Raw genomic sequence first — 24,968 nt, 5'->3', positions numbered from 1 at the left:
TGGAAAGGCAGGAAGCAAAACACCATATGAAAGCATGCTGAACAAACAGAGAAGTGTATGAAACCTTCCCTGACCAAAATGGAATTTTTCCAGAACATGCCATTAAAGCTTCAACCCATGTTACTTCCTCTTCAGCTATGACATTTCTCAACCTGGCCCTTCTAAATAATGCAATGATAAACTATGAAATAACTGCACTTATTTGCATGTATGTGAATGAGTGCACAACTGTGAAGTTTTGCAATTTAAAAACTCTATTGAAGGGCTTCCCTGGTGGCACAGTGGTTAAGAATCCGCCTGCCAATGCAGGGGACATGGGTTCAAGCCCTGGTCCAGGAAGATCCCACAGGCTGCAGAGCAACTAAGCCTGTGCGCCACAACTACTGAGCCTGCGCCCTAGGGCCCGCGAGCCACAACTACTGAGTCCATGTGCCACGACTACTGAAGCCCACGCGCCAAGAGCCCGTGCTCCACAACAAGACAAGCCACCGTAATGAGAAGCCCGCACACCGCAACGAAGAGTAGCCCCCGCTCGCCGCAACTAGAGAAAGCCCACGCACAGCAACAAAGACCCAATGCAGCCAAAAATAAATAAATAAGATAAATTAATTTTAAAAAAACAACAACTCTATTGAAAATCTGAGTTCCCTGTACACTGGTCCCAAGTCCTCCTTCCTGACATCTAAAAGCAACATCTGATTTTTATATGACCTATAAAAAGGGGCCCCAAAGTCCCAAAGAAAATATTTTTAAGAGAAATCCTTCCTGCCTTCTGAAGTTATCAAAAAAAAAAAAAAAAAAAAGTATGTCCAAAGAGTACTGAATCAAAAGTCTGAAAACCAGGTTTCTGAGGCGTGCTCTGACACTAGGGTGACCAAGTGTCCCAGTTCACCTGAGACCAAGGGATTTCCCAGGATGGGGGTGCGTTTAGTGCTAAAACCAAGAAAGTTCCAGGCAAACCAGGGTAAGCTGGTCTCCCTATGGGTGACGACGGCTAAATCACAACTCACTGGGAGCACAGTGGCCTGACTGCTAACATGTGGATGGGATACAGGACATAGGAAGGGGCAAGGCAAACCAGAAGGTCTCCAGGGCCCTTTAGTTGTAATTTATTATGACCCTACGACATATTTATACCACATTTGATTGGAATGTATATTTCATACCATAAGTGAATGTACTTTTATGTAGGGTCAGAGGGCGCTGGAAATATTTTGTGAAGCTATGTGTTAAATTTGGAGTTATATATGCTTAATAGCAAAACAGAGCTAGGAGTTTTCAGTTTTTTATTTTTCATTTCTATAGTAAAGAGGAAAAATAAGCTGCTTCTAGAAAATATCAAGCCAACAGAGAAAATTCTTCCAGTACCAACATCCAACTTAATCCCATCTCTCCTCCTCCCAGATCATTGTAGACCTAGGACATCTGGACAAAAGTTTAAAAACAGGAAATATTATTTTGACTTACTGCCACCATGAAAGAATACATTTCCACATTTTTAAGAAAGTAAGAACTTAGAAAGGTGTGCTTACAAGTAACTACAAAACCCAAGAGAAAAGCAAATGCAACTGTAGCAACCAGCAATAACATAAAAGTCATAAAGAGCCTGTGCTCTGCAACAAGAGAAGTGCACTGCAATGAAGAGTAGTCCCTGCTCACCGCAACTAGAGAAAGCCTGCACGCAGCAACGAAGACCCAATGCAGCCAAAAATAAATAAATTAAATAAACAAATAAAAGATAAAGAAGACCTGGAATTGTTAGAGTATATTCACTTCCAAATATGTTTCCTAATTTTGGATCTTTAATTCTGAAAAATCCCACTTAAGAGGATACAAAACAAGTCATATATAAGATCAAGTCACATAAGCTCACGTGCGGTACAATGAGAACAAACATTCGGGATTCCTCTTTCCTCCTTGGGCATTCTAATTTAAGATACCTGACTTACTAAGACTAATATAGGCCCTAATGAAAGCATTTCTGCCATGAAGACTGAGTTATGAGAAATTTCTAAAAGTACAACTATGAAAGAAGTGCTACTCAATTATTATTTTTTAAGGCAGTAACATTCAGGGAAAGCTATAAGAAAATGCCTCTGTTCCTAAAAAACTACAACATCCATGATATATATTTTTTTCACTCATGAATGAACTATTCTATCAGGTCTCATAATCATCCTTACTACACGGGTGACTGAACTGCCATCAGCATTTATCTAACATGCTCCTTTATGAGAACTGGTCCTATGAAAACTTTGGCATCACCAACAAGAGATTTCTTACTAGTTACTTAAGGGCAGCCTCAAAGTCTGCTTGTGTATTTACATGTGTGACTCTACACATTCCCATACAGGTATACAGTTCTCCTTGTCTCTTCAAAAAGCAGCTTCTCTTCCCAAATCAGTCAACAGTTTGTACCCAAGTCTATGTCTATCACATATGCTGTGGGGACATGAAGGTGTGTGTGAGAGAGAGGATCCCAGCCCTCAAGATAGTTATACTTTACTTGGGGAGATAAGACATATATTCTCATGAAGAGTTCTCAGTGCCAGAAAAATTGCTGGCTGTCTTATTCTTGTTAGTAATGTAGGGGTGCTATCACCTGCCTATTATTTGCATAAATCACATAGCCTTAATCAAAATAGGTAAGAAAAAATAAATCCATGCTATTTATTTCAAATATATTAAAATACAATAAATATACAATACATAACAGAGCTTATTTTGAGTATGTAATAAGTAACATACCAGTGTGCAATAGTAGGCAAGATGGGGCGAGAGTCTTAATGGCCAAAATATCACCCAAACTCAGGAAAGGAAATTAGGGAAAAGGAATGGTTTCGCTATTATTACCTCAGCAGTGCCAACAGCAAAGAGTGTGGTTTCTCAAGGCTTTTCTTGAAACCCAGAGGTGTGTTAAGAATAAGCTGCTGGGCTAGGTTCCTAGAGATCTAGGTTTTAGCCCCAACTCCTTCACAATCATATCCTCTCTTGCCCTGGTTTTCTACCCATACTGCTTGAGGTTTGAACTAGATGATGGCTAATATTCCTTTAATGAACACTTCTGGTAACCTTTTCTTTGATAAATATATCCAGGTCCCCTTTCCAACTCCCCTGCTCCCCCTCCCACCCCCACTAAATTACAGTGTATAACATTAAATTATTCACGAATCTATGACTTTAATTTTTTTGTGTTTCTATACTGACGGCTTTATGGCAACTGGTTAACAAAGCAAAATCCTAATTCAGATTGCTAAAATTCAGCACTAAACAATCATCAGTTTTACATTATCTAGTCCTAATAACCTAGCCAGATTAGTATGGCATATTATTCAATATTGTTACAAGAAGTTTTGGCATAGCTATAATTGACAATGGCGGAGATCAGCTCAAATAATTATGTATTCATTGTTTTTAGCTGACTTACAATTCGCTTGGCTACACAGCAACCAAGAGTAAGGAAATAATTTCTTCTTTTATGATAATCTAGTGACAACATCTAAGTATGACTTTGGTATAAAACGGCTACATAAATATCCTTTCATCTTAAGTCTTGTTAAACCCATGGTGTTTTTGGCAAAAAAAAATTAAGAGCAGAAAAGATAAATATGGGTTGTAATATCAAACTATTTCCATTATCATTTTAATGTTGGAAATCTTGTTTGGACATCCAAATCTTAAGATAATTATCACCTAGTAACAGCAATGAATTCAAACAGAATGAACTCCAATAAAATGCTAACCAATACAAATACCCTTTCCAGTCATATCAGGACAGAGAAAAAAGAAATCCAAAATGGAAAAGGAAGAACATACTCAACCTTCCATGAAGCTGTATGATAAGGTGAATAATAGGAACAAACATAAATCAGATAATTGAGAAATATGCTGGAGAAGTTTTTCAAATACTATTCTTGCTTCTATCTACTAGCTCCACTATACAGTTTAAAATCTGGCCAAATTTTTAAAGTAGTTGTTAAACACTTCCTGCATCTGACATATGTTTCCAGGGTACTTCTGACATTGATATGAGAGATTATAAAACATTTAGAAATGAAAATGTTACTCTCCAACAAAAAACACTATAACTTCCAAGCTTCTTCTGCATTCACAAGATGGAAAAACATTTGGAAAATAGTAGCTTTCGGTTTTAAAATGTTCAAATAATATACTTTAAAACAAACACAAAAAGTGTAATTGTTCAAGGCAAGGAAGAGACAAGTCTAAATAAAACAGGATCCTAAAATTTACTCTAGGAGTCATTCCTTTTCCTTTGCAGTCTCAATCATATTTACTCCATAATAAGTAAACTGCTTTACCCCTTCAGCTGGGAAGGACAATTTTTACTCTACCAAGGTGATGACAGTACCACTGCAGTGCTCACCCAACGAGAAATGCATGAATATGAAGTAGCGTCAACTCGATCAAATGAAGTGTATGCAAGAATTGATTTGCAATGTGTTAATTTAGGAACTCAGCAGAGAGGCTCCTACTATATCTAGCTGATCTAAACTTGAGCTCATGATAACACTGCACGAAGCTATGGTAGATAAAAGTGATAGGTAATGCCAATAAAACGATTCCACTGACAACACAAACTCCTCCAAGAATTCTTCCAGGCATTGTGATAGGATACATATCTCCATAGCCAACTGTAGTCATAGAGATAATCACCCACCAGCAGGCAGCAGGGATGCTGGCGAAGTCCTTGTTGGATGTTTCCAGGTCCAACCCATGTTCAAGAAGCTGAGAAAGTGCACTAAAGATTGCCATGGCAACACAAATGAAGACAAGCAACATAACCATCTCTCGGTAACATCGTTTGAGAGTCAAACCAAGTGTCTGAAGACCGATGAAGTGACGGGCAAGCTTAATCACCCAAAAAATCCTCATCATTCTAAGCACCCTCAAGGTGACTCCAGCCCTCTGGAGTTGAGAGTTCTCGCCCGTAAATACTGTCATTAACACGGAGATGTAATACGGCGTGATTGCCAGTAAATCAATGATGTTCAGGGGTCTCTTGACAAACTCACACTTGTTTTTGGAGACGATGAACCTCACAATGCATTCCGCAGTGAACCAACCTATGCAGATAGCTTCAATTATCCTGTCAGGAGAACAAAAGAAGAATTGATCATTTTATTTTTAAGCATTTTAATAGCTCTTAGATTTCTTCAGATAGTACTACACTGACATACAAATTTAGTTACCTTTCCAGAAAACATAAAAAACAGACAGCATTACCAACATCATCAGACCCACCGGGATGCAAGAGAACAACAAATACATCAACAAATGAAAACTGAACTTGATAAAGTTCTTATTTATATATGGCATGTAATAGCATTGAAAAAAACATTTGTTTGCTTGTTGTCACTAATACTTAAAAAAAATCTCTCTCTTACTTGGTGGCTTGAAATTAACTTATACTCAGCTCGCCACACTATGAAATGTTATTCCATGAGGACAGTGGTTCTCTACTGTGATGTAAGTTATTAGGTAGGTCAGAAGGGCTTGGTTCCTACAGACAGTGGACACACCCAAGTTTTCAATGATTTACTTCTTGGTAAGTAAGAGTGAACTCAAGATCATTTCCGTAAATGTTACCGTATTTTTTTTTTCCTACAGGCTTGTGTGGGAGACACTGAATCTGAGCCTGCCTTTTGGGCTCTGCAGGAATGCCAGTGCCCTCACCAGGAGAGCACCAGGTCATGACCATCCTCATCACAAGCGTTACAGTGGAAAAAAGGCTGAGAAATCCTGCAATGGAGCAAAACAATCACTAAGACCCAACAAGTTTGTCTGTTTGTTTTCCATAGCTATTTTTATTCAACATGTATCTTTAAAATATAGGGCCATGGACTTCCCTGGTGGCGCAGTGGTTAAGAATCCTCCTGCCAATGCAGGGGACACAGGTTTGAGCCCTGGTCCGGGAAGATCTCACATGCCGTGGAGCAACTAAGCCCGTGAGCCCCAACTACTGAAGCCCGCGTGCCTAGAACCTGTGCTCCACAACAAGAGAAGCCACCGCAATGAGAAGCCCACACACCGCAGCGAAGAGTAGCCCCCGCTCGCTGCTTGCCGCAACTAGAGAAAGCCCATGCGCAGCAACGAGGACCCAACGCAGCCATAAATAAATAAATAAGTAAATAAATAAGTCAATAAAATATAGGGCCACATTTAATCTAGAGCAGTGTTTACCAACCCTTCCACGTCACTGCACACATTGAAAAGAATATTACCTACATAGCCTACTGGCGTCAAGGGGTAGCATTCCTGAAGTGGAAGCCACCAGCCTCGCCCCACACTCCCCAAGGCTGAGGAATTAAATCTCAGCACAGTGGTTAGGAAGCCCTGACCCAGAGTGAGAGGTAATGCTAAGGTAATTTTTAATTAAATTACATTTTTTTATTTGTAAATATTTTCATTTCAGTTATTTCATGCAGTAGCTTTAGAAAAGAAGAAAATGCACTACAGTACATGTCTCTACAGTACGGTGCAAATATGACTGTAATAAAATGTTTTAAACATGGCATTTAAAAAATTATAATTAAATTACATTTTAAAATTCAAATTTAAAGTTACAATCCTTATACCAACATTCATTTTTCTCCACATAATTCTGTCCTACTATTGACCTAGACCCAAACATGAGAAGTATGATGGAGAGAGAAGAAAATGTAGCAGGTGGAATGGTAAGGTCTGTGGGGCAACATTTTGAAAAGAAGTACCCAAAGTGCATGGCATAGAACACAGATTGCACTGGATGTTTCTCAGGGAAATGAATAAATAAAATTAACCATGTTCCCCTACTATGGAGGTTCCTAGGGCCATAGAGGTTAATTTGATTTATGTCTTGAATAGGTAGTACATTCACATGGTTTAAATTTCCAAGGTAAAAAAAAGAGTACAGAAAGAAAATTCTCACTCTCACCCTATTCCCCAGTCACTTGGTTCCCCAGTATTCACTCCAGTCCCAATTCCTCACTGGTCAGAAGGGCAAGAACCACTAACCAACAAGAAAGTAGTAACTTGAGTATATTAATTTCCTGTGGCTGCTGTAAAAAATTACCACAAACTTGGCGGCTTAAGACAACAGAAATTTATTTTTTCACATACCCAGAGGTCAGAAGTGCAAAATCATTATCACTGGGCCAAAATCAAGTGTTAGTAGGGCCCACTCCCTTCGGAGGCTCTAGGGGAGAATCCGTTCCTTGCCTCTTCCAGCTCCTGGTTGGCATTCCTTGGCTTGGGGCCACATCTCTCCTATCTCTGCCTCTGTGCTCACCGTGTCAAATCTCCCTCTGCTTCCACCTTGTAAGGATACACATGATAGCATTCAGAGCCCCTGGGATAATCCAGGACAATCCCCCATCTCAAGATTCTTAATTTAATCATATCTGCAACATCCCGTTTGGTATATAAGGTAATATCCACTGGTTCCCAAGGATTAGGACCTGATATCTTTTGTGGGGAGGGATTATTCTTCAGCCTACACACAAACTAAGCAGGAAGATAAAGCCCACAGTGAAAGTAATCCAACCTACCGCCCAGTGAGGAAGGTCGGCAGATGAAGTCACAGCTGCCCCTATCTCTTTCTCTACTGTATTACCTGCTGCTCTGCACAGAGACCCCATTACTCTGTGGTTGGCAGCAGCTTCTCTATCCCCACCAGGCTATCAGTAAAAGCTGCTGCCATAATGACCTCTATGAACCTGGAGGCTTAGAAAACTGGGAGGGTAATGAAACTTGGTAGATCTAGAAGATAGGAGGCTGCATTTTTTCAACATTCAGTTTTAATAAACATAATACCAGGCATTCCTTCTCCCTGGTAATGCTCATCAAATACTCCATGTGTTCCCCCATATTTCTAGCCCCTTGCAGTTAGGCAAGGTCACATGACCAGTTCTGATCTATGAGCTGTGAGCAAAATGACTACAGTTCTGGGCAGAGGCATGGAAGAGTAGATGTGAATTCTCTTCCCTGCCGTGGCAACCTGAAAGGCATGTGTCCTAAGTGGCTCCAAGATGGTGGGGTCCCTACCAGCTCAAGTCACTGAGTATATGTTCAAAGAAAGACAGACATTCCCCATCCTGACTCTGATTGGACATGGTATGTGAGCAACCAATAAATCCTTGTTCTGTTAAGCCACCAGAATTTCTAAGTTGGTTGCTATCCTAAGTAATAAACTGGTAAATTCAGTAAGTAATAAGATACACACTCAAAAAGGATTGCAAGAGCACAAAGCAGTCACAGTAATAGTGTTCTTTGATCAGCTGTGGTTTTTACCAGTTCTCTAGCTAAAGTACTATGTCTCTTCTCTAGCCAGACATGAGGAAGAGCACTAGACCTGATGCCGGGAGCCCTGCTGCTCTTCTCACTCTGATCTTCTAAGGGCTCTCCCAGCAATAAAATCCTAAGATCCTATTAAATTAAGAAGAGTAGGGGCTTCCCTGGTGGCGCAGTGATTGAGAATCTGCCTGCCAATGCAGGGTACACGGGTTCGAGCCCTGGTCCAGGAAGATCCCACATGCCGTGGAGCAACTAAGCCCTTGCGCCACAACTACTGAGCCCACACCACGACTACTGAAGCCCGTGCGCCCAGAGCCCATGCTCTGCAACAAGAGAAGCCACCACAGTGAGAAGCCCGCGCACCACAACGAAGAGTAGTCCCCGCTCGCCGCAACTAGAGAAAGCACCCTGCATAGCAACGTAAACCCAACACAGCCAAAATTTTTTTTAAATAAATTTATTTATTTATTTTTGGCTGTGCTTCAGTAGTCGTGGGGCAGGCTCAGTAGCTGTGGCACACGGGCTTAGTTGCTCTGCGGCATGTGGGGTCTTCCCAGACCAGGGATCGAACCCGTGTCCCCTGCATTGGCAGGCGGATTCTCAACCACTGCACCACCAGGGAAGCCCAAGAAGAGTAAAAATTTTAATTGTGCCAGAAACACCAGAACATTTTCAGCTAATTGCTTCCACCAGCAGCCAAATTGTTCAGATTAAAAAGGAGGAAATCCAAATGACACTAAATAATCTCTCAGTAAGGGAATTTCAAAGAGGTAAACTCATCTGTAATGAGGCCCACGGGGCTCCTCCTGCCCACCCCCCAAGTCAGCCACAATTTATCCAGAATTCCACGCTAAGGAGATGAATAAGTGAGAAACCCCAGGCATCCCTCTTTCACCCAGGATTATGCCAAGGCATTCTCCAACAACAAACACCACTAAGCCTGCCAAAACTCCCCATGTTTCCAAATGGCACTCTTGCCAGTGCCACCTTCAGCAACTGCTGGAAAACTTGAGTGCTGTGTTTTACTGAGCACTACAGCAAATGACTGGGCACTCCGAGGGCTACTTCTATAAAAAACAAACTGAAAAAAAGAATGGAAGAAGATACTGAAGGATACCAGAATCCTTTGAAGCCCATTCTGATTTCTTTTGAGGCCCAAACATATAGAAGCTCATGAATTCACAGCTAAATATATATATATATAGAGAGAGAGAGAGTGAGTGAGAGAGAGAGGCCTTTCAGTTGGGCACTGTGCTAAGCACTTTGTAGACATCATCTCATTTAACCCTTTTCAAGAACTTTATGGAGTGTGTACTTCCCCTAATATCTCCATTTTACAGATGACAAAACTGAGGCTGAAAAGTTAAACATCTCTTCTAAGATCACACAACTAAGAAACTGCAGTGGCATAGGTAATGAAACCCAGATCTATTGGGCTTTGAAGCACTAAGGAACATCTGAAAATGCTAATGATTTTTATGACAATGTTCATTGTTAATATTAAATTATATATGTCAATCTCTTGGTCTCCATGGTTGATGTATTAGAGCAGCATTTTTCACACTGCTGGTTCTTAGCCCATTAATGGATCAAAATTGATGGTGGTTTTTTTTTTGGAAATTAAATAGAAATATTAGTGTGCATCAAAGTATAGTTTCATAAAACTTTTGTTTCAGCTACATATAATTGTGTACTAAGTTACGATGTAAAATGTATTCCCTTCCGTAGGCACTGGAGGACCTCAAAAATTGCTGGCAATCATCAGTCATTCTAATTCCCCTAACTGATCCGTCATGACAGAAGGCACTTCTGGCAATGACTCAGAGGTTTACAAACAGGCTCCACAGGAGAACAAATGCTTTTAGTGCTAACCATCCCCTCCTGCCTGCAAATAAGACTAGGACAGGACATAAAAAGCCATTAACTATGTTGTATGAGGTGAAGATCAGTCTCCCTCTGGGTGCTAACTTCTCATCTTTTTCCCTCAACATTTTATTGGGAAAAATTTCAAACATGGAACAAATTAATTAATATTTTAAATATACTTGCTTATCACCTATTCATCCCTATATCCATCTATTAACCCTTTTTTTCTTGGATGCATTTTAAAATAAATCCAGACATCGGTGCACTTCCATCTAAAAAATTCAGAGTGCATATTATTAACCAGAGTTCAATATTTCATTTTTTTCTTTTGATTTGAACTTTACATGCAATGGAATGCACAAACCTTATGTGCACACTCACTGAGGTTTGACAAATGAGTAACCTCTATAACCGAAACTCCTATCAAGATATAGAGCATTCACATCACCTGAGAGTTCCCTGCCTTATTCATCTTTGTATCTCCTGCCCTTACTTCCCATCAGACATACAACAAGCGCTCAACAGCTTTTTGTCCAGTACAATGTAGTGACTTTGATAGAACTTGAAGGACTGGAATGGCTCTTCTGGGAGCTTTAAGGGATAACTGAAGCCTGTCATCAAAAAATGGTGCTGAGGGGACTTCCCTGGTGGCACAGTGGTTAAGAATCTGCCTGCCAATGCAGGGGACACGGGTTCGATCCCTGGTCTGGGAAGATCCCCCATGCCGTGGAGCAACTAAGCCCGTGCGCCACAACTACTGAGCCTGCGCTCTAGAGCCCGTGAGCCACAACTACTGAAGCCCGTGTGCCACAACTACTGAAGCCCGTGCGTCTAGAGCCTGGGCTCTGCAACAACAGAAGCCACCCAATGAGAAGCATTGATTTTTCTTCTTAATAAAAAAGGAGGGGCTTCCCTCGTGGCGCAGTGGTTGAGAATCTGCCTGCTAATGCAGGGGACACGGGTTCGAGCCCTGGTCTGGGAAGATCCCACATGCCGCGAAGCAACTAGGCCTGTGAGCCACAATTACTGAGCCTGCGTATCTGGAGCCTGTGCTCCGCAACGGGAGAGGCCGCGACAGTGAGAGGCCCGTGCACCGCGATGAAGAGTGGCCCCCGCTCGCCGCAACTGGAGAAAGCCCTCGCACAGAAACGAAGACCCAACACAGCCAAAAATAAATAAATAAATAAATTTATTAAGAAAAAAAAAAGTTAACTCAACATGGATTAACTGCCTAAATGTAAGACCTAAAACAAGTTTTTAAAAAATTCCTAGAAGAAAACAAAGGGGAAAAGCTTCATGACATTGGACTTGGCCAAGATTTCTTGGCTATGACACCAAAAGAACAAACAACAAAAACAAAAATAGAAAAATAGGACTACATCAAACTTAAAAGTTTTTGTGCCTCAAAAGACACAAACAATAGAGTGAAAAGGCAAGTTACAGAATAGGGGAAAATATTTGCAAATCATATATCTGATAAGGGATTAATATCCAGAATACATATCGAACCCCTACAACTCAACAACAAAAAATCAAATAACCCAATTTAAAAATGAGCAAAGGACTTGCATAGACACTTCTCAAAGATGGTATACAAATGGCCGGCAAGCATTTGAAAAGATGCTCAACATCACTAATCATCTGAGAAATGCAAGTCAAAACCAGTCAGAAGGTATCACCTCACACACATCTGGATACCTACTATTAGAAACAAAAACCAGAAAACAAGTATTGATGAGGAAGTGGTGAAATTAAAATCTCTGTGTACTGTTGGTAGGATTGTAAAATAGTGCAGTGGCTGTGGAGACAGTAAGGAGGTTCCTCAAAAAATTAAAAACAGGGGCTTCCCTGGTGGCGCAGTGGTTGAGAACCTGCCTGCCAATGCAGGGGACATGGGTTCGAGCCCTGGTCTGGGAAGATCCCACGTGCCGCAGAGCGGCTGGGCCTGTGAGCCACAATTACTGAGCCTGCGCGCCTGGAGCCTGTGCTCCGCAACAAGAGAGGCCGCGATAGTGAGAGGCCCGCGCACCGCGATGAAGAGTGGCCCCCGCTTGCCACAACTAGAGAAAGCCCTCGCACAGAAACGAAGACCCAACACAATCATAAATAAATAAATAAAAACAAATACTTTAAAAAAAAAAAAGAGAGAGTGAGCACATTTCTCTAAAAAAAAAAAAAAAAAAATTAAAAACAGAACTTCCATATCATCCAGCAATCCCACTTCTGGTTATATATCCAAAAGAACTGAAAGCAGGGTGTCAAAGAGATATTTACACACTTGTGTTCATAGCAGCACTATTCACAATAGCCAACAGATGGAAGCAACCTAAATGTCCATTAATGAATGACTCCATAAATAGAATGTGTCACAGTCTTACAATGGAGTATTATTCAGCTTTACCAAGGAAGAAAATCCTGTCACATGCTAATAAATGGATGAACCTTCAGGACGTTATACTAAGTGAAAGATACCCAGTCACACACACACACAAAGACAAACACTGTATGATTCTACCTATAGGAGGTATCTAAAGTAGTCAAAATTCAGAGGAACAGAAAATAGAATGGTGGTTACCAGGGGCTGAGGGAAGAGGAAAAAGAGAAGTTGTTGTTTAACGGGTATTTCCCCTAATATCTCCATATTACAGATTACAAAACTGAGGTTAAAAAGTCAAACATCTTTTCCAAGATCACACAACTAAGAAATTGCAGTGGCACAGGTAATAAAACACGGATCTACTGGGCTTTGAAGCACTAAGGAACATCTGAAAATGCTAATGATTTTTATGACAATGTTAATTGTTAATATTAAATATGTCAATCTCTTAGTCTCCATGGTCTATGTGTTAGAGTAGCATTTTTCATACTGCTGGTTCTTAACACAGTTTCAGATTTGCAAGATGGTAAATTTTATGTTATGTACTTTTTGCCCAAAATAAAAATACGTACATGAAACTGTCCAACGAAGGGAAGAAGATAGGAGGCTCCTGAAGCAAGGAGCCCTTCTCCACTTGTAACTTGCTGTGAAACCATGGATAAGCTATTTAATCTCTCTTCCTGAATTTTCCTCAATGGTTAAATGATGAGAATAACAGTAAGACCTATCTCTCAGATTGTCTTAAGAATCAAATGAATTAATATGAAATAATAGTAAGTGCTCAATAAATCGTGTCTATAATTATCATTATTACAAACCATCTCTGGGCTTGCAGTCTTCCCTTCACACTCAAAAGGAGATCACTTCAGTGTTTTCCTGAGTGCAAAGAGAAGGCAAGAATGAAAGCTCCATCCTTTCATTCTCTCTTCTCCCAAGAATTCTGCCTATATTCTCACACACTGCTGGCTGTAGCATAAACTGGTAAAACCACTTAAAAGAGCAATTGGCAGAATCTATCAAGCTTTATACTGCACATGAAACCCAGCCACCTACTCTAGGAATTTATCCTATAAACACACTTGCATATTTACATAAGAATATGTACAATGAGATCCACTGTTTGTAATACCCAAGGATAAAAAAATATATAAACATCTATCCAGAGGAGATTGATTATATAAATGTATTTCCCAAAGTTATTAGGTTGAACCATATGAAATTGACATTGGAAATTTTATGACTCTACCTTATGCCACGTAGCCACGAAAAAGAGTTAAGGTGCATTCCTGAGCTTTGATGTGAAACAGTCTCCAAGATGTACAGGTGCAGAACAGTACATATATTATGCTTTAATTGTGTGCGTGTGCGTGCGTGTGTGTGTGTGTGCGTGTGTATTGGAAGGATACTTAAGAAACTGTTAATACCAGTTGCTGACTCTAGGGAGGGAGCCTGACGCAGGATGGAAACTCACTTTCTACTTTATTACCTTTTGCGGTGTTAAATGATTTACCGTGTGCACATATTATTTTTCCAATTAAGAAAAATTTTAAAGAAAAAGTGAAAAGCATGCCCAACTAGAAGAGCAATCACCATGATGAAGTTGTCAGTGGCTTGAATCAACCAGCACACCCCCAGGAGTAGCACAAAAAGAAAAGTTGCACCCTTCCTACCCCAAGCTTTCAGGCTTGAACGTATGAGGCATTTCCAGCAGGCCTATACAGTGTGATGATACATGGTGTAATAAACTGTACATCACCAACAGACTGTACATCACCATCCACCAAATTCTCTACAGTCTCTTTCATGTCCTTATAAAAGTTTTCTCCACAAGTTCAATGGGGAAAAAAGGCAGGAATCAAACAAACAAAAAAAACTTGATTTATTTCTTATGTATTTTAATTACCTTACAGAAAGAAAAAATCCATACCACTCATATATTTTGTACTCTAGATCAGTAATGAAAATAAACAAAAACATACATTAGGTACTTACTCGAGTACCAAGCATTTTTCTGTAAAATTATACATATTAATTCATTTAATTCTCACAACTGAATGCACAGTACGCAGAGAACAGGGATCCTCACTGGGCTGCCAAGTGAGATGTGCAGTGGAGAGAGGCGTGATTGTAGGATTTAAGGCTGGAAGCCTTATGGCAACACTGAAGCCTTATGGCAAAGCTGATAGATTTGCAAAGTCAAGTTATAGCTTTAAAGGCAAAGGGAAACCCTTAAAGATTTGGCAACAGGTGGATTCATTCGTTGAATAAGCATTTCTTAAGAGGTTACCGTGTGCTGGGCATATTGCCAGGCCTGTGAGCTGGGAAGAGGCCAGGTGTACTGTGGCAATATACATCGGGCAGATGTTTATGGGCTGACTGGAGGGTGCAAACAGTCAGGAGACTGCGACACAGGCAAGAGGAATGGAAGGCCCAAACTGGCGGATGATGGGAATGAAATGAAATGAAATAATGAAATGAAATGAAATGGGGGATAGATGGCAGAAGACTTCAACAAGACCCTGCCACTGGCTGGCTGTGAAGGGCACAAAGAGCTGCAGCTGCAAGGATATGAGCAGACGCCCAAGACTCAGCAGACCTTCACCACCATCCTGGACCTCGGAGAGGCGTGTGGGTCAGAGGGAACCAGGCAGATGCCTCGAGGCAAGCGAAGAAAAGAAAACCACCCAGCAAAATCTTATTACAAGAGATGGCCACTCTGAACCAGTCTCTTGATTTTCCTAACAGATGAAAAGACAGAAATCATCTTTCCAGAGCCAAATTATGAAAAGCATTTCATCAACACCATGCTTCAGTGTTTGTGTTCATTACCCTGTAATCGAGGACTTGGCTCTGGGCTGACTCTGAAGAAACCATCCACATTTCTGTGTGTATCTCTACCAGATGCTCTCAAAGTCAGGGACACCAGGGCAGCTTTTCTTCACCAGATGCTGAGGAATGAGTTTTCAGTAAACCATCATGTTCTAGGTGAACATACACATAACAAGTGGAGAGACCCAAAATCTGTGGTTCTGGTTCTCACTACTAAAAAACTTCCCAGAGGTGAGAGCAACAGAAACCCAGACCCATCAACACCTGCCCATCCAGGCCATCAGCGTTCTCCACTCCAGGTGGGTGCCCTTCATCCTGCAGGTACAAAAATCTCCCCCAGCACCTTCACCTCCACTCCAAAGAGACACTAATCCATCTAAATAATGATGCAAGAAGATCAACTCACTGTAAGAATTGATCTGTTCCCAATCCATATATAACTACCCGATGGGTTCTACTTTTTTTTAAAATTTCATTGGCAGTGCATTAGTAAAAGAATTTTTTAAAAAAGAAATGATATCAAGAGACCATCCTCCTCAGACACGATCATCTTATAAAAACTGATACCAATTCTTTTCTTTTTTTTTCTACTTTCTCTTTTTGTTTTTTTATTTATTTTTTGACATTCTTTTTTTAAATATTCTTTTCCATTATGGTTTATCACAGGATATTGAATATAATTCCCTGTGCTATACAGTAGGACCTTGTTGTTTATCCATCCTATATAAAATAGCTTACATCTGCTAATCCCAAGTCCTTCCCTCCCCCAATTCTTTTCTTTTTTTTAAAATTAATTAATTTATTTATTCATTTATTATTATTTTTGGGGGCTGTGTTGGGTCTTCATTGCTGCATGGGGGCTTTCTCTAGTTGCAGCGAGCGGGGGCTACTCTTTCGTTGCAGTGCACAGGCTTCTCATTGCAGTGGCTTCTCTTGTTGCGGATCACGGGCTCTAGGCACGCGGGCTTCAGTAGTTGTGGCACACGGGCTTCAGTAGTTATGGCTCACGGACTTAGTTGCTCCGCAGCATGTGGGATCTTCCCGGACCGGGGATCAAACCCATGTCCCCTTCATTGGCAGGCAGATTCTTAACCACTGCACCACCAGGGAAGTCCCCAGCTATTTTTCCACTTTGGAATGTATCCAACATATGTACTTATACCAATTTGCAAAGAAACATGAAAAAGACTGTGTTCTGCACTGCTGTTTGCATTTTTGAAAAACTACAGTCAAGCTAACCATTCCACAGCAGAGTAGAGCAGGGACCTGGGAATCAAATGCCAGGTCACGACTTAACCACTATGTGAGTCTGACATACTACTTAATCTATCTAAATCTCAGTCATAAAATGGGGATAACAATGGTGCTACCTTGTAGGATTATTATGAGACTTAGATGATAAAATAATTGTAAAACTTTAACAAGTGACTAGCACATTATAAGTATTCAATAAATATTGACTATTACAGCCATTACTATAATTGATAGGACAGACACTTGTAAATGAACTGTGGCCCATCTATACAATGGAATACTACACAAATTTTAAAAAGAAGGAGGAAGATTTACATTAACTGATGTGGAAAGAGTTCCTAGATGTTAAGTGAAAAAAGCAAATTGCTAAACAAGATTATAGAATGATCCCAGTTATAAATTTAGAAAGACACCTGTAAGGGGGCTTCCCTGGTGGTGCAGTGGTTAAGAATCCACCTGCCAATGCAGGGGACATGGGTTCAAGCCCTGGCCTGGGAAGATCCCACATGCCTCAGAGCAACTAAGCCCGCGAGCCACAACTACTGAGCCTGCGCTCTAGAGCCCGCGTGCCACAACTACTGAAGCCCATGTGCCTAGAGCCCGTGCTCTGCAACAAGAGAAGCCACTACAATGAGAAGCCTGCGCACTGCAACAAAGAGTAGCCCCCGCTCGCCGCAACCAGAGAAAGCCCGCGCACAGCAACAAAGACCCAACACAGCCAAAAAATAAAATAAAAAATAAATAAATTTATTAAGAAATAAAAAATTAAAAGACACCTGTAGGGACTTCCCTGGTGATGCAGTGGATAAGACTCCATGCTCCCAATGCAGGGGGCCCAGGTTTGATCCCTGGTCAGGGAACTAGATCCCACATGCATGCCGCAACTAAGAGTTTGCATGCCACAACTAAGGAGGCCACGTGCTGCAACAAAGACCCAGTGCAATCAAATAAATAAATATATAAATAAATAAGAGACATCTGTATAATATGCATATATAATTATATATGCATGCATATGTGGATAGTATACATATACACATATATACACACATATATATGTGTGTGTATTTGTATATATGCAAAGAAAATTTCTGGAAGAATACTCAGAAACTGGGTAATAGGATGCAGGAGAAAGAGGCATGTTTACTCTTTACTCTGTAACACTTAGAACCATACTTTTTTCCAATGAGCAAAGTTTTCATTTGAAAAAAAAAAAAAGAATAATGTTTAAAATAACTTGCTTACCAAAAGGGAGGATAAAAGCACTTTGATTAAAGAAAAGGTATTAACAAAAGGAAGTTTCCACTGAATTCTAAAATTGGCAGCAGATAGAAAAACCCTGTACACATATTAAAAGAAACAGTCCACTGTGAAAGAACAGACTTTAACTGAGGTTCTGGGTTATGTTCAATCCTATCAGAGATCTATTAATTACTGGCTTCCGAAAATATCCACCTTATCTGCAAAGTAAAAGCACTGAGATTTTCATCTTCAGTTTCAAATATTGCTTTTATTTTTAAAGTACTTTAAAAACCGTATTGCATTTATATAATACTGACCTAAAAGGCAATAGAAATAATACAATTGAGTTTTAAATTTCCATCACCTGCTGTTTCATTTTGATTTCATTTTTTAAACTTGGGCTTAAAATAACACCTAAAGAAATTTAAATATCTTTAAATCTCAAAGTCTTACAACACAAAGCAACTTTTAGAAATAATTTCTAAAGAACAGATTAAAATTACAGCAAGGCTTTGCATGCTAAAGAGATTTAAAGCTCAAACGAGAACACTGCTGGGCTTCCCTGGTGGTGCAGTGGTTAAGAATCTGCCTGCCTAATGCAGGGGACATGGGTTCAAGCCCTGGTCTGGGAAGATCCTACATGCCTACATGCCATGGAGCAGCTAAGGCCGTGCGCCAAAACTACTGAGCCTGCAGTCTAGAGCCTGTGAGCCACAGCTACTGAGCCCACCCTCTGCAACTACTGAAGCCCGCACACCTAGCCCATGCTCCACAACAAGAGAAACCACCACAGTGAGAAGCCCACGCACCACACGAAGAGTAGCCCCTGCTCGCCGCAACTAGAGAAAGCCCGCGTGCAGCAATGAAGACCCAACACAGCCAAAAATAAAATTAATTAATTAATTTTTAAAAGTTTAAAAAAAAGAGAACACTGCTGCTGAGATAACTGAGGGACCAAAAAGTAAAAGGCACAACTTATTTATATCTGGTCCATCTTTTATTATTTATTTATTTATTTATTTATTTATTTTTAAACCCAAGCCCCCTGCATTGGGAGCATAGAGGCTTTTTTTTCTTTGCTTTTTTTAATTTATTTATTTTTTAGAAATTTATTTTATTTTTGGTTGCGTTGGGTCTTCGTTTCTGCACGCAGGCTTTCTCTAGTTGCAGTGAGCAGGGGCTTCTCATGGCAGTGGCTTCTCTTGCTGTGGAGCATGGGCTCTAGACACGCGGGCTTCAGTAGTTGTGGCACTCGGGCTCAGAAGTTGTGGCTCGCAGGCTCTAGAGTGCACGCTCAGTAGTTGTGGCACACGTGCTTAGTTGCTCCACGGCATGTGGGATCTTCCCTGACCAGGGCTCGAACCCGTGTCCCCTGCATTGGCAGGTGGATGCTTAACCACTGTGCCACAAGGGAAGTCCCTGTAGTTTTCTTTGAATGGGGTCCTAAATTAGAGAATAAAATATTTGCAACTCATGTCATTAACAAAGAGCTAATTTCTTAATTCTTTCTAAAAATCTTCCAACTAAGAAAGTCATCGCCAAAATGGGCAAACAGTACACACAGCTCACTGAAAAGTAAAATAACTGAGTCCTAAATATATGTAAAGATGCACATTTTTACTCAAGGCAAAGGTAAATTAAAACTGTTAGACACCATTTTTCACCTTCCAGCATGATAAAAAATCAAAAGTATAGGTATAATGTTATAAGTCATAATTCTAGTTATTACTTTAAAATGTATAACTCAGAAATAACTAAAAAAAAAAATCAAAAGTTTAATAATGCTTTGTAGAGTATGAAAAAACATGGTCTCTCACATGCTGCTGGTGGGAGTATAAATTGATACAACTTTTTGTAGAGCAATTTGGAATTATCTATGAAAATGACAAGTACAAAATATGGAGTAGGTAACCAACAAGGACCTACTGTAGCACAAGGAACTATATTCAATATCTTGTAATAATTATAAAGGAAAAGAATCTAAAAAAGAATACATATATATGTTACTGAATCACTTTGCTGTATACCTGAAAGTAACACAACATTGTAAATCAATTATATTTCAGTAAAAATTTTAAAAATTATATATATATATTTTTTATATATATAATTTTTTAAAAGACAAGTACAAATGTCCTTTGACCCAATGACTTACTTTCAGGAATTTATCCTATGGATATACTTTCATGAAAGCAAAATAATGTACATGTACAAGGATATTCACTACAGCATTCCCTACAGACAAGAAACAATGTTAAGTGTCCAGAAATTATAGGACATTCATACAATGGAACGTCATGCAGCTGCATAAAAGAACTGAGCAGTTCTTGGGATTTTTTTGTTGTTGTTGTTTTTTGGCTGCGCAGAGTGGCTTACGGGGTCTTAGTTCCCCGGATCTTAGCTCCCCACCAGGGACTGAACCCACCCTGGCAGTGAAAGCATCAGGTCTTAACCACTGGACTGCCAGGGAAGTCACCAAACCATATATTCTTATCTTTATTCCTTTTGCACAGTAAGTACTTGATAAATAATTATTCCCTGACTTACCAGACTTTTTTCTCATTCTAGCACAGGATCCCATTCTCCTCAACTAAGAGTTCCACCACCTGAATGCCTCAGCCTTAACCCACAGAGCTTTTCAATCTATGCAAGAGAAGATATATTCCTGGAAGGTTATGTTTTGAAATGTAAGATAAACAATAGATATTTATTGTGCCTGAATAATAGTTTTTTCTAAAAGATGCTATCATAATAAATAGTACAAGAGAATAAGAGAATTTAGATGCCTTCTAGGGCTTTTCATCTCATCTAGTTTGGGGGCTAAGACATGGTTATATAAAAAAATAACCACCATGCTAGGAAGAATATTACAGCTGCCAAATGAGTCACACAAGTAAGCAGTCTCTCAAGAAACTCAGGAGGAAATATCACATCTACTAGGGTAGTCAGGAAACGCTTCAAAAGGGAAACAGAATCAGAGTTGGGCTTGATGGATGATCTAATTTCAATAGGCAAGGGACTGACTGCACAGTAAGGGACATCCAGGTGGTTCAGGAACAAGTGAACAGGCTGGTCTGGACAAATGGAGCCTGCAGGTGGCAGGGAGTGCTCCTAGCTCCTGGAAATCCACTTATTCAGTCCCTGAGCCTGTATCCTTCCAATGCCCTGGATTTATTTTGATTCTTCCTACTATCTCCCAGAGTTGTCATTTCATCTCCATTCTCACCAACCTCAAAGCAATCCAAGCTCTCATTTCCTCCCTCTGCAAAAATCTCCAAATTAATCCTCTTATTTCCAGTCTCCACCATCTCCAATTTATGGTGTACAACTCATGACATTTGTTACTTTATACTCATGATCCACTCACCCCAAACCTGCCAACAGCTAACCACCGCCTGCAAAATAAAATTATTCTCCCTCTCATTCCAGGCCTTCTAACATTGCCCTGTCTCCACCTCTCACTCCATCACTGGACTCACACTCCCTAAAAGTAATATACAAATGTCATGCCTAGGCCCTAGATGTTCCTATTACCCGGAAAATCTCCGTATTTTGTTCCCAGGTGGGGTACACATGGTTGTACAGGTTTCAAACACTGTAGTTTACATAAATGATACTGCCTGCCAGTGTTGGGCAGTGCACAACCTCTGCAACCTTCCAAAGACAGCTTGTTTCCATCCTCTCCCACCTTGAGACCTTCCCAGAACAACTCAACTCAACTGTTGATCAATTGTGCCTCTGATTCCTACATCAACTGCCAGCTTGACACGGTTTCCTCACCAAAAAATGTTACAATATTTGGAATACCAATAGTACCTTGAACACAGCGGATACTCAAAAGATGCCTGCAAGTTACAGTGGGTAAGTCAACAAAGGCAGATTGTGGTTAACGGGCAAAAAATCTTGGGGAGGGACTTCCCTGGTGGCCCAGTGGTTAAGAATCCGCCTGCCAATGCAGGGGACACGGGTTCGAGCCCTGGTCCACATGCCACAGAGCAACTAAGCCCGGGCGCCACAACTACTGAGCCTGTGCTCTAGAGCCCGCAAGCCACAACTACTGAGCCCACGAGCCACAACTACTGAAGCCTGCGTGCCTAGAGCCCATGCTCCACAACAACAGAAGCCGCCGCAATGAGAAGCCCGCGCACCACAAAAAAAGAGTAGACCCCGCTCGCCGCAACTAGAGAAAGCCTGAGTGCAGCAATGTAGACCCAATGCAGCCAAAAATAAATTAAATAAATAATTTTTTTAAAAAAAAGCCTTGGGGAATTCCCTGGCGTCCAGTGGTTAGGACTCCACACTCTCACTGCCAGGGGCCGGTATTCGATTCCTGGTCGGGGAACTAAAAATCCCATAAGCCACGCAGCGCGGCCAAACAAAACAAGACAAAACAAACCAAACCAAAGGTAAAGAGCCTTGAAGGCCAAGAGAGAAGTTCCGACTTCATTTGGGAGATGACAAATATGATCAGAAAGATGTTTTAGGAAGAAAGACTAATTTCAGCAACTACAAGCAAACAGGGTTTGAGACACTATTCTCAAAGTACCACCTTAGTTGTCTGTTGGAGGGGGCCTGTGGAAGGCTCTCTCTGTAATGTGCAGCCTCAAGTCATTCAGTCATCCTTCAGTTTATCTGTTTGGGATTACAGATAATGGTTTTCATATACCTACACTCAGAGTGAAGCTTAAAACCGGGCCATTAAGCCAAGAAAAACATGTTTCTGCCTGAAATATCTGCGTATCTAGGAAACAGTTCTGACGTGAATGATTATATACATACATAAAATACATATACACAAATAAAACATTTATCTTCTTCCTTCACTTCTTTTGCAGTCTTCCTCTTTTCCATCTGTCTCTTCCCTTTTTGGTTTCTTTCTCTCTCTCCCCCTAAAATTATTATTCATGTCTCTCATTTCTTTCATAAGTACATAAATTAATTTCATTGTACTGATGGAGTACCAAATAAGTAATTCTTATCTGTAAATTGAAAACTCAGAAACTAATACATTAAACAAAATGAGTTTTCTAATTAATTTCCTTTCAAAGCATGTGTCTTAGATTTCATGTCAAGATAGCATATCAGTAATGGACTCCATGGTTCCAGACAGTTTATTTACTTCTTAGATTTAAATAAAAATCTTTACTCTCCAAAGGAAGAATATTATGTGGCAGTAATCCACTCCAGTATCAAGGCACATAGCACCAGTGGAACCATGCACATGTCTATCAGGAAAAGATTACCAGGCAAGCAACCAAATTTTTAAAATGAATGGAGAGTGAATCTTAAAAGAGGATCCAAGGTAAAATACATGATACAATTTTGTGTTTGTGCCCAAAGAGGCTGTCTCCCTTGAAAGTCCAACTTTACTGTTTATTCCTCCCACCAAATATGCAAAATAAACTCACTAGTACTAAAAACAGAAGTATGCTATCACTATTGAAAGGTAAGCAACATCAAAGGAAAGATCAAAATATTTTCCTTTCATGCTACTAAGGTGAAAAGAAAAACCATTAAGTCACTGGATACTGTTTCTGAATTTAGGGCAGTTTCCCATGGCTTTTTCCCTCCCCAGCCTGAAGATCTTCCGGAAGTCATAGTGTGAATCTTTGGTAACAAACGGTGGACAGGTGCTTTGCTAACTCCATACTTGGTAGGAAAAGAAGAGAGAAAAGGGCACGGACATCCATTACTTAGACTCTATCGCTAAATTAATCTCCTTTACAACAATTCCATTACAACTCATGTTATGCAGAGTGTATAGAGTGTGTGGGCAGTGTACAGCAGACCACACTCCATGATAACAAGACTTCATCTTTTCAAACACCATCAGAAATTGGCAAATAATTCAAACTGCTCTTAGCCCAAGGTTAAATTGTTGAATACTAACGATGAAAGTTTAGAGAAATCTAATTAACCGGTTGCTAATTTGCTCAAAAGTAAACTACAAACATGGGAGGCTTGTTCATCTCTATCTGCGTCTCCCCAAGGCTGGCGATTCGCCCTCAGGAGGGGCGTCTAGTGGGCGGACCAGAGCCGGCTAGAGCTGGGGAAAGGGGCGGGGGGGTAGTGAGGACCAACCCACCCCTTGGCTGGCCGCGCCTGTGGCCGCGCTCGGCCCAGAACCCGGCCTGGCTTGGCCTCCCAGAGGCAAACAGGACGGAGACCGGACCGACGGACGGGACGGACAGACTCGACAGGACGGACAGGACGGGCAGAGAAGCAGTGCGTCCTACCCGGAGGGCTCCCTCCCAGGGCCGGCGGAGTACCTGCTCCGGTCATCCAGGCTGCGGTTGTCGGCCGCCGCGGCGCGCCAGTCGGGCAGCGTGCTGGCGCACAGCACCACCATGGACACGATCACGAACACCACCGACACGCTGGCCAGGATCTGCGCGGCCAGGGACGACGTGGGCTCCTCGAAGGTACGCCGCATGCGCTCCAGCCAGCGCCGGGAGGGGGCCGCCTCGGCACCGCCGGGTCGCGCCTCGTCGCGGCCCAGCGCGCCCGGCTCTTCGGCCGTGTAGAAGGTGTAGGTGTCGGACATGCGGTCGTCGAGGCGGCGCTGGCAGCAGTACTCGAGGTGCGCGCCCTCCAGGCCCCAGTAGATCATCTCATTGTAGAAGGACAGCTCGCACATCCGCGGCGCGAAGCGCAGCTTGCCGTGGCCGCGCACGTAGAGCAGGATGAAGCCGAAGGCCTCCGAGTGCCGGTCGAAGAAGTACTCGTTGCGCTCGCGGTCGTAGTCGTCGCACACCTCGAGCACGTCGCGCTCCGAGCGACAGCCGTGCAGCCGGCTCACGCGGCGCAGCGGGAAGTCCTTCAGTAGCTCCCGGGACAGCGAGTACCGGGCGCCGCCCACGTTCAGCACCACCGAGGCCGCCCCGCTGCGCCTGTAGGTCATGGCTGGCAGCCCAGAGGCCCCGAAGCCCGACGGCGCCGCCGCCGCCCCCCCGGCCGCCGCGCGGGGCCTGCCTGCTGTTGGCCGACCGGGGAGCGCGCCGTCGGGCCCCGCAGGCTATACCGCCGGCTCTCCCTCCGTGCTCCGCTGCTGCCCTTCGCTGGCCCGGGAGCCCCTCGGCTCTAGGCTCTTCGGCAGTCCGGCGTGGCT

General features: G+C 41.7%; 1 protein-coding gene across 2 annotated transcripts; it reads right to left on the bottom strand.

Moving 5' to 3' along the window:
* Positions 1 to 4,461: 4,461 nt before the first annotated feature.
* On the bottom strand, positions 4,462 to 24,761 carry KCNG3 (potassium voltage-gated channel modifier subfamily G member 3). Of its 2 annotated transcripts, none has more exons than XM_007167104.2 (2): positions 24,097 to 24,761; positions 4,462 to 5,107 (listed from the first exon to the last, which is right to left on the bottom strand). In XM_007167104.2, the coding sequence occupies exons 1-2, from the start codon at positions 24,759 to 24,761 to the stop codon at positions 4,462 to 4,464; spliced, it is 1,311 nt and encodes a 436-aa protein (XP_007167166.2). The 2 variants fall into 2 exon arrangements, with proteins under 2 accessions (XP_007167166.2, XP_007167167.2); XM_007167105.2 differs by having other exon boundaries at positions 24,130 to 24,761.
* Positions 24,762 to 24,968: the final 207 nt, after the last annotated feature.

Source organism: Balaenoptera acutorostrata, chromosome 12, assembly GCF_949987535.1.
Source record: "Balaenoptera acutorostrata chromosome 12, mBalAcu1.1, whole genome shotgun sequence".
Taxonomy (NCBI): Eukaryota; Metazoa; Chordata; class Mammalia; order Artiodactyla; family Balaenopteridae; genus Balaenoptera; species Balaenoptera acutorostrata.
This window is presented reverse-complemented; position numbering and strand designations above follow the sequence as displayed.